The sequence below is a fragment of the Balaenoptera acutorostrata genome, chromosome 4 (assembly GCF_949987535.1).
Source record: "Balaenoptera acutorostrata chromosome 4, mBalAcu1.1, whole genome shotgun sequence".
In the NCBI taxonomy this organism is placed as follows: domain Eukaryota; kingdom Metazoa; phylum Chordata; class Mammalia; order Artiodactyla; family Balaenopteridae; genus Balaenoptera; species Balaenoptera acutorostrata.
Genome location: NC_080067.1, coordinates 37069855 through 37082891, shown reverse-complemented (window position 1 = coordinate 37082891; position 13037 = coordinate 37069855). Strand labels below are relative to the sequence as shown.

The 13037-nt window shown below is 39.9% G+C and overlaps 1 protein-coding gene across 1 annotated transcript in view; it reads right to left on the bottom strand.

Annotated features, from left to right (window-relative positions):
- Positions 1 to 900: 900 nt before the first annotated feature.
- SUCNR1 (succinate receptor 1) overlaps positions 901 to 13037 on the bottom strand; it is a 79929-nt gene continuing 67792 nt past the window's right edge. Inside the window, 1 exon segment of the mRNA XM_057544915.1 lies at positions 901 to 1890. Within this exon segment, the coding sequence (XP_057400898.1) occupies positions 901 to 1890 (990 nt within the window).

Genomic DNA, 13037 nt, shown 5'->3' with positions numbered 1-13037 from the left:
ATGAACTTAATATATTTCCATGCACTGACAATCAAACTGTGATCAGAAAATGCCAGATGGCACACTCATTACAAAAACAGTGCACTCACTTTTGTTTTGTATTGTTTTTTTTTGTCTTGCTTTGGGTTTCCTGGTAGGTGCTTTGTTCTATGACTTTGGAATTTTTGCAGTAATCCTTGGTATCTCTCTCTAGCATTCTCATAAAATCATTTATACCCAAGTCCCCTGAGATCCAAGCTCAAATATATCTCTCTCTTTATTAAACCATCTCATATCGCTCTCTTTATTAAACCATCTCTTTCTATTTTATAGGATTCTTTTCATTAAAAACCATACAATAAAAAAGGGCTTAAATTACAACTTGACCCCAATTCATGATCAATATAAAGAAATATAGGCAGCCTTGAACTCTTTATATTGCTTCCTGCTCGTTGTTACTGTTTACTCTAAATATGCTCAAGAGCACTTCTAGCAACAATATTTAATAGCATATGACCAACCTTCTATTATTTGGTTCTCCCACAAAGTTATAGGATTGTATGAATAACGTACAGAATGGTGCCAACAAAATTGTTTTTATTACAATCTGACCAGTGATTAAACACAGACAACTTGCTGCTTTATCTACTGTTCCTTTTACACTGATTGAGAAGGTCTTATAACACCTAGAGTTTTGGACTTATGTGCTCCAACATTAGACAGTGCTAGTCCAACTCCTTTTGGTGCTTAGGGCAAGAAACCAATAAGTACTTCCCGTCCTCTCCTTTTCACACACCCTGGGTCCAACATGCCTTTAAAACAGGATCAAATCTGTGACCCTCTCTGATTTACGTCTGTGAGTTAAATCAAACTCTAACTGGCCTACAGCTGCTGTGTAAAACAATCTGTTACACAAGCACCTCAGTTTTCCCTGAATGAAAATGTTAGTCCATGAGCTCATCTTCTGAAGGATGTAAGGGACTTGAAGAGGTGTCTCAGTTTATTCATCAACATCTCCCTGAAGTGATCTCCCGTAAAGAAATAGAAGACAGGGTTGATGACACTGTTCAGAAAGGCCAACGGCCGAGTCACGATGTACAAAGAGTTGATGGTGGCCTTAGTGCATGGGGTCTGCTTCCAGATCCCCCGGCGTGAAGCAATCCTCACGTTTCGCATGATGTGATAGGGAGTAAAAAGCACGGAGAAGATCACAACTGCCATGATGACTAAGGTGAGAGGCTTCTCAAGGGGCAACGCAGTAGAGAGCTGCCTGCTCCTATGCTTTAGGAAGAGACCAATCTTGAAATAAAAGAAGCACATCACAAAAAGAGGAATGAGGAACCCCAAGAAGGTTAGACACATGCTGTAAATGAGGACGTTACTGGGGTCTCCAGAACTTGCATAATCAGTACAGTTGGTGCCTTTGGAAGCTATAACAGGATTTGTAAGAGAAAGTATGGGCAGGAGCTCTAAGGTTACTAAACCCCAAATGGCCAAAGAGATTAAAACAGCAAACTTTTTCTTTTGCAGGAAGTGTTCCCGGAAAGGATACTTCATGAGCAGGTATCGATCGATGCTGATAAAAGTAAGGAAAAGAATGCTGGTGTAGAGGTTACCATGAAGTACATATCGGTTGCTTATGCAGAGCACATCCCCATATGTCCATTTTCCTTGGGCATAATTTCTCATCAGCATGGGGAGGGTACACAAAAAAGCCAAGTCAGAGATAGAGAGATTAAAGAGATAGATGTTACTGCTGTTCCAGTTCTTCAGGCAGAAGAGGTAGCCGAAAACAACAGCAGTATTCCCAAGGATTCCCACAATAAACTCAAACCCGTAAAAAATGGAAAGGTAGTACTTTTCCAGAGCAGCCTCCACTGCCTGCCAGTTTTCACAAGTTGCATTCCATGCCTAAAGAAGAGAGAGAGAAAATATAAGGATGAATCACTAGACCACGACTGCAGACAAAACTGTGCAGAACATCATCACCACCACCATCATCATCATCATCATCATCATCATCATCAAATAACACTTAAAAGTTGAACTGCAGAGAGTTGGTTACATTAGTAAGGAGTGCATATGTATACAAACAATCATGTACATATATATCACTAATATATTATTTCAACAAATATTTATTGAGTTCCTTTGAACTATGTGCTAGACGCGGGATGACAGCCGTGAGTAAAACAAAGCTCCTCATCTCAAATAATTTATACTCTCTTGGGAAAAATCAGGAAATAAATAAGTGCATATCATGTCATGATAAAGAGTATCAGACATAAAGAAAAGCACACACAAAGGCCCAGAGGTGGAAACATGCATAGAGGACTTGACAAATGCAAGGAGGCCAAGAGAAAGTGCAGTGAAGTAAGTGACGAGTCGAATTCAATGTGTGTCTTCAGGATTGACTGTGGTCCCTAGCATATCACAGTTGTTCAACAAATCCTCTGAGTTAAATTTAATTGAACCATAACCTAGAAGAGGAAACAGGGATTCTTATAACTCCAGTCTTGCAATTTTAATAGCTTTGATTATGTTTCCATATTGACAAAGGATTATGCTTGTTGTTTTAAGTTTATAAAACACAATGCCAGTTTTTAAGAATTTTTGCAACAACATATTTATTGACATGTTATATGCCCAGCACATCACAAATATTATCTCTAATTTTCAGAAGAATCCATTTAACTCAATCCCACTTCCATCCTACTAGACATGAGAACAACCTGGGTTGAAGAATTAAATTACTAATCACAGGTCACCATATGCCAGAGCCAGAATTTGACCCGCAGCCTATTGCACCACACACAGTGATCTTTCACTACATACTTCAGCGTGCTTGTTATGGGATGGATTGTGCTCCCCACAAATTCATCTGGTGAGGTCCCAAAGCCCAGTACCTCAGAATTTAACCATATTTGGAGCTGGACCTTAAAAGAAGTAATTAAGGTTACATGAGATCATATATGTCTGTGTCCATATATGATGAGAAAGAGACGGCAGGGATGCACGCACATAGAGGAAAGGCCATGTGAGGACATAGTCAGAAGACAGCCATCCGCAAGCCAAAGAGAGAGGCCTCAAGAGAAACCAAACGTGCTGACACCTTGATCTCGGATTTCTAGCCTCTAGAACTGTGAGAAAATAAGTTTCTGTTGTTTAAGCCACCCAATCCAAAACATTTTGTTATGGCAGACTTAGCAACAAATGTAGTGCTCAAAATAGTAGTCTTAACATTTAATAGAATCTGTACAACTCCAGTGTTAAAACATGATTTTAAAAATTTAAAATATGAAGCTGAAAATATTAGTAATAATAATATCAGTGGCCACTATTTACTGAAAGCTTATAGTGTACTAGGCACTGTGCTCACCACTTTCCAAGGATTATCTCATTTAATACAGTGACATAAGGGACTGGGGATTGTTACTACTTTCACTTTACACACAAAGTCACTGAGTCTTGAAAGGTCATACATTTAGTAATAGACCTCAATCATAGCCCCTTCTGAATAGGGACCATGAAAATAAGCAATCTGATTCATTCAAACTTCAAAAGTCTTGCTCACCTGCTACTTTCTCTCTTTAAAGAGGCAAGATTATTTGTGGTTGGATAGACTAAAGAATTGAATTTCTTAAAAAGGTACTGGATTGCCATTTTGAAATATTAAATCCTACTTATTTCTAGTAAAAAAAAGCAAGGTTGAAAATAAAATTTTCTAAAAATTTCCTATCGAATAGGCCTCAGAGTATTACTTGCAATCAAATGATTCTCTTAGTATAGTATTTTGGTAAATAGAGCAAAATAAGAACAAATGCATCTGAACCGCCTCTTCTGGGAAGCATGTAAACACTGAGCAGAATTTTCTGAAATTAAGGCATCTGGAGAACTTTTATTGATTTTTGTCAAATTCAAGTGTTTTGTTTCAGTTGAAGATCACTGCTACTTTTTTTTTTTTTGGCTGTGCCACGAGGCTTCCGGAATCTTAGTTCCTCAACCAGGGATTGATCCAAGCTCCCCTGTAGTGAAAGCACCGAGTCCTAGAGTCCTAACCACTGGACTGCTAGGGAGTTCCCAAGATCGCTGCTACTTTGAGAGTGTTTTATTTACAAAAATAATTCATGGAATTGTAGATATGATAAATGCAATATTTTGATAAGTTATTTTTAATCACTTACTTTAAAACATCCTAAATTCCTCTGAGCCTCTCCTCAAGGCTTTCCATGGCAACCTGCCACAAAGTCCAACACTAGAAGAAGCTAGATTGGAACTTCCTCAGGCAGCAGACACATTGAACGATGCTGAAGAACCAAGCAAATTGGTTTCACTCTGTGTTTGAGGTTATGTGATTCTACTCTCTCACATTGCCCACGTCTTATTACATGTCTCATTGTCATAACTTTCCAATTGTTTTAAACCTCTGTCCTACTCATCATGGATGAGTTTTTCCTGCAAATCCCTGAGACAGAGCCCGTTCACTGGGTGTCCACTCTCTGGTTCCTTCCTCCATTACTGTCCTCTCCTCCTTCCTTCCTGTGACAACAGAGAATATCTATTCCTCTGGGCTTACTCCAGATCCAACTCATTCCCAAATTCTCAAGATTCCTACACGTTATCCATCTTGTCTCTTTTCTGTCTCTTCAGCTTCTCCACCTGAACTGCATCCTTTTTATCATCATTTAGATACTCTCATCTTGTCAGTCTTAAAAACAAGACATAGGAGACCTTCAAGATGGCAGAAGAGTAAGACGTGGAGATCACCTTCCTCCCCACAAATACATCAGAAATACATCTACATGTGGAACAACTCCTACAGAACACTGAACGCTGGCAGAAGACCTCAGACTTCCCAAAAGGCAAGAAACTCCCCACGTACCTGGGTAGGGCAAAAGGAAAAAGAAAAAACAGAGACAAAAGAATAGGGATGGGACCTGCACCAGTGGGAGGGAGCTGTGAAGGAGGAAAGGTCTCCACACACTAGGAAGTCCCTTTGCATGCAGAGATGGGGGTGGTGGAGGGGGGAGCTTTGGAGCCACAGAGGAGAGCGCAGCAACAGGGGTGCAGAGGGCAAAGCGGAGAGATTCCCACACAGATCGGTGCCGACCAGCACTCACCAGCCCTAGAGGCTTGTCTGCTCAGCCGCCGGGGCGGGCGGGGGCTGGGAGCCGAGGCTCGGGCTTCGGAGGTCGGATCCCAGGGAGAGGACTGGGGTTGGCAGCGTGAACACAGCCTGAAGGGGGCTAGTGCGCCACGGCTAGCTGGGAGGGAGTCTGGGAAAAGGTCTGGACCTGCTGAAGAGGCAAGAGACCATTGTTTCAGGGTGAGCAAGGAGAGGGGATTCAGAGCACCGCCTAAACAAGTTCCAGAGAAAGGCACAAGCAGCAGCTATCAGCACGGACCCCAGAGATGGGCATGAGATGCTAAGGCTGCTGCTGCAGCCACCAAGAAGCCTGTGTGCAAGCACAGGTCACTATCCACACCGCCCCTCCCGGGAGCCGGTGCAGCCTGCCACTGCCAGGGTCCCGGGATCCTGGGACAACTTCCCCGGGAGAACACATGGCGCACCTCAGGCTGGTGCAACGTCACGCAGGCCTCAGCCACCGCAGGCTCACCCTGCATCCGTACCCCTCCCTCCCCACGGCCTGAGTGAGCCAGAGCCCCTGAAGCAGCTGCTCCTTTAACCCCGTCCTGTGTGAGGGAAGGAGAGACGCCCTCAGGAGACCTACACGCAGAGGCGGGTCCAAATCCAAAGCTGAACCCCAGGAGCTGTGCAAACAAAGAAGAGAAAGGGAAATCTCTCCCAGCAGCCTCAGAAGCAGCGGATTAAATCTCCACAATCAACTTGCTGTACCTGCATCTGTGGAATACCTGAATAGACAATGAATCATCCCAAAATTGAGGCGGTGGAATTTGGGAACAAAGATATATATATATTTTTCCTTTTTCTCTTTTTGTGAGTGTGTATTGTATGGTTCTTTGTGTGATTTTGTCTGCATAGCTTTGCTTTTACCATTTATCCTAGGGTTCTGTCTGTCTGTTTTTGGGGGGTTTTTTTGGGTTTTTTTTAGTATAGATTTTAGCACTTGTTATCATTGCTGCATTTGTTTTTTGGTTTGGTGCTCTCTTATTTCTATCTTTCTTTATTTTTTTCTTTTTTGAATTACTTTTTAATTTTTTAATTTTTAATAATTATTTTTTATTTTAATAACTTTATTTTATTTTTTCTTTCTTTCTTTCTTTCTTTCTTTCTTTCTTTCTTTCTTTCTTTCTCTCTCTCTCTCTCTCTCTCTCTCTCTCTCTCTCTCTCTTTCTTTCTTTCTTTCTGTCTTTCTTTTGTTCTCCCTGTACTTCTGAGCTGAGTGGCTGACAGGGTTTTGGTGCTCTGGCCGGGTGTCAGGAATGTGGCTCTGAGGTGGGAGAGCCGAGACATTGGTCCACCAGAGACGTCCCGGCTCCACGTAATATCAAATGGTGAAAGCTCTCCCAGATATCTCCATCTCAATGCTGAGACCCAGCTCAACTGAACGACCAGCAAGCTACAGGGCTGGACACCCTATGCCAAACAACTAGGAAGACAGGAACACAACACCACCCATTAGCTGAGAGGCTGTCTAAAATCATAATAAAGTCACAGACACCCCAAAACACACCACTGGATGCAGTCCTGCCCACCAGAAAGACAAGGTCCAGCCCCACCTACCAAAGCACAGGCACCAGTCCCCTCCACCAGGAAGCCTACACAACCCACTGAGCCAGACTTAGCCACTGGGGGCAGACACCAAAAACAACGGGAACTACGAACTTGCACCCTGCAAAAAGGAGAACCCAAACACAGTAAGTTAAGCAAAAGGAGAAGACAGAGAAACACACAGCAGATAAAGGAGCAAGGTAAAAACCGACCAGACCAAAAAAAGGAAGAGGAAATAGACAGTCTACCTGAAACAGAATTCAGAGTAATGATAGTAAAGATAATCTAAAATCTTGGAAATAGAATGGAGAAAATAGAAGAAACGCTTAACAAGGACTTAGAAGAACTAAAGAGCAAACAAACAATGATGGACAACACAATAAATGAAATTAAAAATTCTCTAGAAGGAACCAATAGCAAAAAACTGAGGCAGAAGAACGGATAAGTGACCTGGAAGATAAAATAGTGGGAATAACTACCGCAGAGCAGAATAAAGCAAAAAGAATGACAAGAATTGAGGACAGTCTCAGAGACCTCTGGGACAACATTAACATGCACCAACATTCGAATTATAGGGGTCCAAGAAGAAGAGGAGAAAAAGAAAGGGACTGAGAAAATATTTGAAGAGATTATAGTTGAAAACATCCCTAGTATGGGAAAGGAAATAGTTAATCAAGTCCAGGAAGTGCAGAGTCTCATACAGGCTAAATCCAAGGAGAAACACTCCAAGACACATATTAATCAAACTATCAAAAGTTAAATACAAAGAAAAAATATTAAAAGCAGCAAGGGAAAAACAACAGATAACATACAAGGGAATCCCCATAAGGTTAGCAGCTGATCTTTCAGCAGAAACTCTGCAAGCCAGAAGGGAGTGGCAGGACATATTTAAAGTGATGAGAGAGAAAAACCTACAACCAAAATTACTCTAGCCAGCAAGGATCTCATACAGATTTGATGGAGAAATTAAAAGCTTTACAGACAAACAAAAGCTAAGAGAATTCAGCTCCACCAAACCAGCTTTACAACAAATGCTAAAGGAACTTCTCTAGGCAGGAAACACAAGAAAAGGAAAAGACCTACAATAACAAACCCAAAACAATTAAGAAAATGGTTAATAGGAACATACATATCAATATTTACCTAAACGTAAGTGGATTAAGTGCTACAACCAAAAGACATAGACTGGCTGAATGGATACAAAACCTAGACCCATATATAGTCTGTCTACAACAGATCCACTTCAGACCTAGGGACACATATAGACTGAAAGTGAAGGGATTTTAAAAGATATTCCATGCAAATGGACATCAAAAGAAAGCTGGAGTAGCAATTCTCATATCAGGCAAAATAGACTTTAAAATAAAGACTATTACAAGGGACAGAGAAGGACACTACATAATGATCAAGGGATCAATCCAAGAAGAAGATATAACAATTGTAAATATTTATGCACTCAACAGGAGCACCTCAATACATAAGGCAAATGCTAACAGCCATAAAAATGGAAATCAACACTAAAAAAATCATAGTAGGCGACTTTAACACCCCACTTTCACCAAAGGACAGATCATCCAAAGTGAAAATAAATACGGAAACACAAGCCTTAAATGATACATTAAACAAGGTGGAGTTAATTGATATTTATAGGACATTCCATCCAAAACAACAGAATACACATTTTTCTCAAGTGCTCATGGAACATTCTCCAGGATAGATCATATCTTGGGTCACAAATCAAGCCTTGGTAAATTTAAGAAAATTGAAATCGTATCAAGTATCTTTTCTGACCACAACGCTATGAGACTAGATATCAATTACAGTAAAAATCTGTAAAAAATACAAACACATGGAGGCTAAACAATACACTACTTAATAACCAAGAGGTCACTGGAGAAATCAAAGAGGAAATAAAAAAATACCTAGAAACAAATGACAGTGAAAACATGACAACCTAAAACCTATGGGATGCAGCAAAAGAAGTTCTAAGAGGGAAGTTTATAGCAATACAATCCCACCTCAAGAAACAAGAAACATCTCAAATAAACAACCTAACCTTGCACCTAAAGCAATTAGAGAAAGAAGAACAAAAAAACCCCAAAGTTAGCAGAAGGAAAGAAATCACAAAGATCACAGCAGAAATAAATGAAAAAGAAATGAAGGAAACAATAGCAACGATTAATAAAACTAAAAGCTGGTTCTTTGAGAAGATAAACAAAATTGATAAACCATTAGCCAGACTCATCAAGAAAAAAAGGGAGAAGACTTAAATCAATAAAATTAGAAATGAAAAGGAGAAGTAACAACTGACGCTGCAGAAATACAGAGGATCATGAGAGATTACTACAAGCAACTATATGCCAATACAATCGACAACCTGGAAGAAATGGACAAATTCTTAAAAAATCACAACCTTCCGAGACTGAAGCAGAAAGAAATAGAAAATATAAACAGACCAATCACAAGCACTGAAATTGAGACTGTGACTAAAAATCTTCCAACAAACAAAAGACCAGGACCACATGGCTTCACAGGCGAATTCTATCAAACATTTAGTGAAGAGCTAACACCTATCCTTCTTAAACTCTTCCAAAATATAGTAGAGGAAGGAACACTCCCAAACTCATTCTACGAGACCACCATCACCCTGATACCAAAACCAGACAAAGATGTCACAAAGAAAGAAAACTACAGGCCAATATCACTGATGAAAATAGATGCAAAAATCCTCAACAAAATACTAGCAAACAGAATCCAACAACACATTAAAAGGATCACACAGGGCTTCCCTGGTGGCGCAGTGGTTAAGAACCCACCTGCTAATGCAGGGGATGCAGGTTCGAGCCCTGGTCCTGGAAGATCCCATATGCCGCGGAGCAATTAAGCCCGCGAGCCACGACTACTGAGCCCGTGTGCTACAACTACTGAAGCCCACACACCTAGGCCCGTGCTCCGCAACAAGAGAAGCCACCACAATGAGAAGCCTACACACCGCAACGAAGAGTAGCCCCCACTCGCCACAACTAGAGAAAGCCTGTGTGCAGCAACAAAGACCCAACACAGCCAAAAATAAATAAATAAATAAATTTATTTTAAAAAAAGAAAAAAGGATCATACACCATGATCAAGTGGGGTTTATCACAGGAATGCAAGGATTCTTCAATATATGCAAATCAATCAATGTGATACACCATATTAATAAAATGAAGGAGAAAAACCATATGATCATCTCAATAGATGCAGAAAAAGCTTTAGACAAAATTCAACACCCATTTATGATAAAAACCCTCCAGAAAGTAGGCATAGAGGGAACGTACCTCAACATAATAAAGGGCATATATGACAAACCCACAGCCAACATCATTCTCAGTGGGAAAAACTGATACCATTTCCACTAAGATTAGGAACAAGACAAGGTTGCCCACTCTCACCACTATTATTCAACATAGTTTTGGAACTTTTAGCCACATCAATCAGAGAAGAAAATGAAATAAAAGGAATCCAAGTTGGAAAAGAAGAAGTAAAGCTGTCATTGTTTGCAGATGACATGATACTATACATAGAGAATCCTAAAGATGCTACCAGAAAACTCCTAGAGCTAATCAATGAATTTGGTACAGTAGCAGGATACAAAATTAATGCATAGAATCTCTTGCATTCCTATACACTAATGATGAAAAATCTGAAAGAGAAATTAAGGAAACACTCCCATTTACCATTGCAACAAAAAGAATAAAATACCTAGGAATGTTTACCTAAGGAGACAAAAGATCTGTATGCAGAAAACCATAAGACACTGATTAAAGAAATTAAAGAGGATACAAACAGATGAAGAGATATACCATGTTTCTGGATTGGAAGAATCAACATTGTGAAAATGCCTATACTACCCAAAGCAATCTACGCATTCAATGAAATCCCTATCAAACTACCAATGGCATTTTTCACAGAACTAGAGCAAAAAATTTCACAATTTGTATGGATACACAAAAGACCCCGAATAGCCAGAGCAATCTTGGAAAAAAAAAAAATGGAGCTGGAGGAATCAGGCTCCCTGACTTCAGACTATACTACAAAGCTACCGTAATCAAGACAATATGGTACTGGCACAAAAACAGAAATATAGATCAATGGAACAGGACAGAAAGCCCAGAGATAAACCCACGCACATATGGTCACCTTATTTTTGATAGGAGGAAAGAATATACAATGGAGAAAAGACAGCCTCTTCAATAAGTGGTGCTGGGAAAACTGGACAGCTATATGTAAAAGAATGAAATTAGAACACTCCCTAACACCATACATAAAAATAAACTCAAAATAGATTAAAGACCTTAATGTAAGGCCAGACACTATAAAACTCTTAGAGGAAAACATAGGCAGAACACTCTTTGACATAAATCACAACAAGATCCTTTTTGACCCACCTTGTAGAGAAATGGAAATAAAACAAAAATAAACAAATGGGACCTAATGAAACTTAAAAGCTTTTGCACAGCAAAGGAAACCATAAACAAGATGAAAACACAGCCCTCTGAATGGGAGAAAATATTTGCAAATGAAGCAATTGACAAAGGATTAATCTCCAAAATTTACAGGCAGCTCATGCAGCTCAATATCAAAGAAACAAAAAACCCAATCAAAAAATGGGCAGAAGACCTAAATAGACATTTCTCCAAAGAAGATATACAGATTGCCAACAAACACATGAAAGGATGCTCAACATCACTAATCATTACAGAAATGCAAACCAAAACTAAAATGAGGTATCACCTCACACCAGTCAGAATGGGCATCATCAAAAAAATCTATAAACAATAAATGCTGGAGAGGGTATGGAGAAAAGGGAACCCTCTTGCATTGTTGGTGGGAATGTAAATTGATACAGCCACTATGGAGAACAGTATGGAGGTTCCTTAAAAAAGTAAAAATAGAACTGCCATACAACCCAGCACTCCCACTACTGGGTATATACCCTGAGAAAACCATAGTTCAAAAAGAGTCATGTACCACAATGTTCATTGCAGCTCTATTTACAATAGCCAGGACATGGAAGCAACCTGAGTGTCCATTGACAGATGAATGGATAAAGAAGATGTGGCACAAATATACAACGGAATATTACTCTGCCATAGAATGAAACGAAATTGAGTTATTTGTAGTGAGGTGGATAGACCTAGAGTCTGTCATACAGAGTGAAGTAAGTCAGAAAGAGAAAAACAAATACTGTATGCTAACACATATATATGGAATCTAAAAAAAAAAAAAACAAGTTTCTCAACAACCTAGGGGCAGGACAGGAATAAAGACGCAGACGTAGAGAATGGACTTGAGGACACGGGGAGGAGGAAGGGTAAGTTGGGACGAAGTGAGAGAGTTGTACGGAGTTCTATATACTACCAAATGTAAAATAGATAGCTAGTGGGAAGCAGCATAGCACAGGGAGATCAGCTCAGTGCTTTGTGACCACCTAGAGGGGTGGGATAGGGAGGGTGGGAGGGAGACGCAAGAGGGAGGACATATGGGGATATACGTATATGTATAGCTGATTCACGTTGTTATAAAGCAGAAACTAACACACCATTGTAAAGCAATTATACTCCAATAAAGATGTTAATAAATAAATAAATAAATAAAAAGACCATAAAAAGTGAAGCCAATTGTTTAGACTTGCTGAGACAGGCAACAGGGAATCACTAGGTGGTGATGAAAGCAGTATTTTAAGATTAGTCTTGCAGCTGGTAGCAGAATGGATTAGTGAGGAGAGACCTCAGTCAGAGGCCATGTGGTGGCCACAAGGAATTTCTAGGAATGAGCCTGCATATTGGCAGGAATACTGTCCTCAGCCAGCAAGGCCCTCCTGGTCAGCAGGAGGACTCACAGGCATAAAGTAAGACGCAATTTTTAGCAACCACTCCCAAACACCCAAATATAAAGTTTTCTGCTCCAAACGAGCCATACTGAGAATTAGGGAAATTTCTTCATCAACTAAATGTAGCCACTTTGAAACCTATGAACTTATTCCCTACATGGTATCACTACTCAAAATGTATATTTGATTAAGAGAATGAAAAGACAAGCCACAGACCGGGAGAAGATATTTGCAAAGCATGTAACCAATAAAGGATGGGTGTCTAAGATATACAAAGACCTCTTAAAACACAGCAATAAGAAAAAACACGCCAATTTTTTAAATGGGCCAAAGATCTGATCAGACATCTCACCAAAAAAGAGATACAGATGGAAAATAAGCATATGAAAAGATGCTTCACATCGTATGTTCTTAGGGAGTTGCTAATTAAAACAACAGTGAGAAACTACTGCACACCTATTAGAGTAGCTAAAATCCAAAACACTACCCACC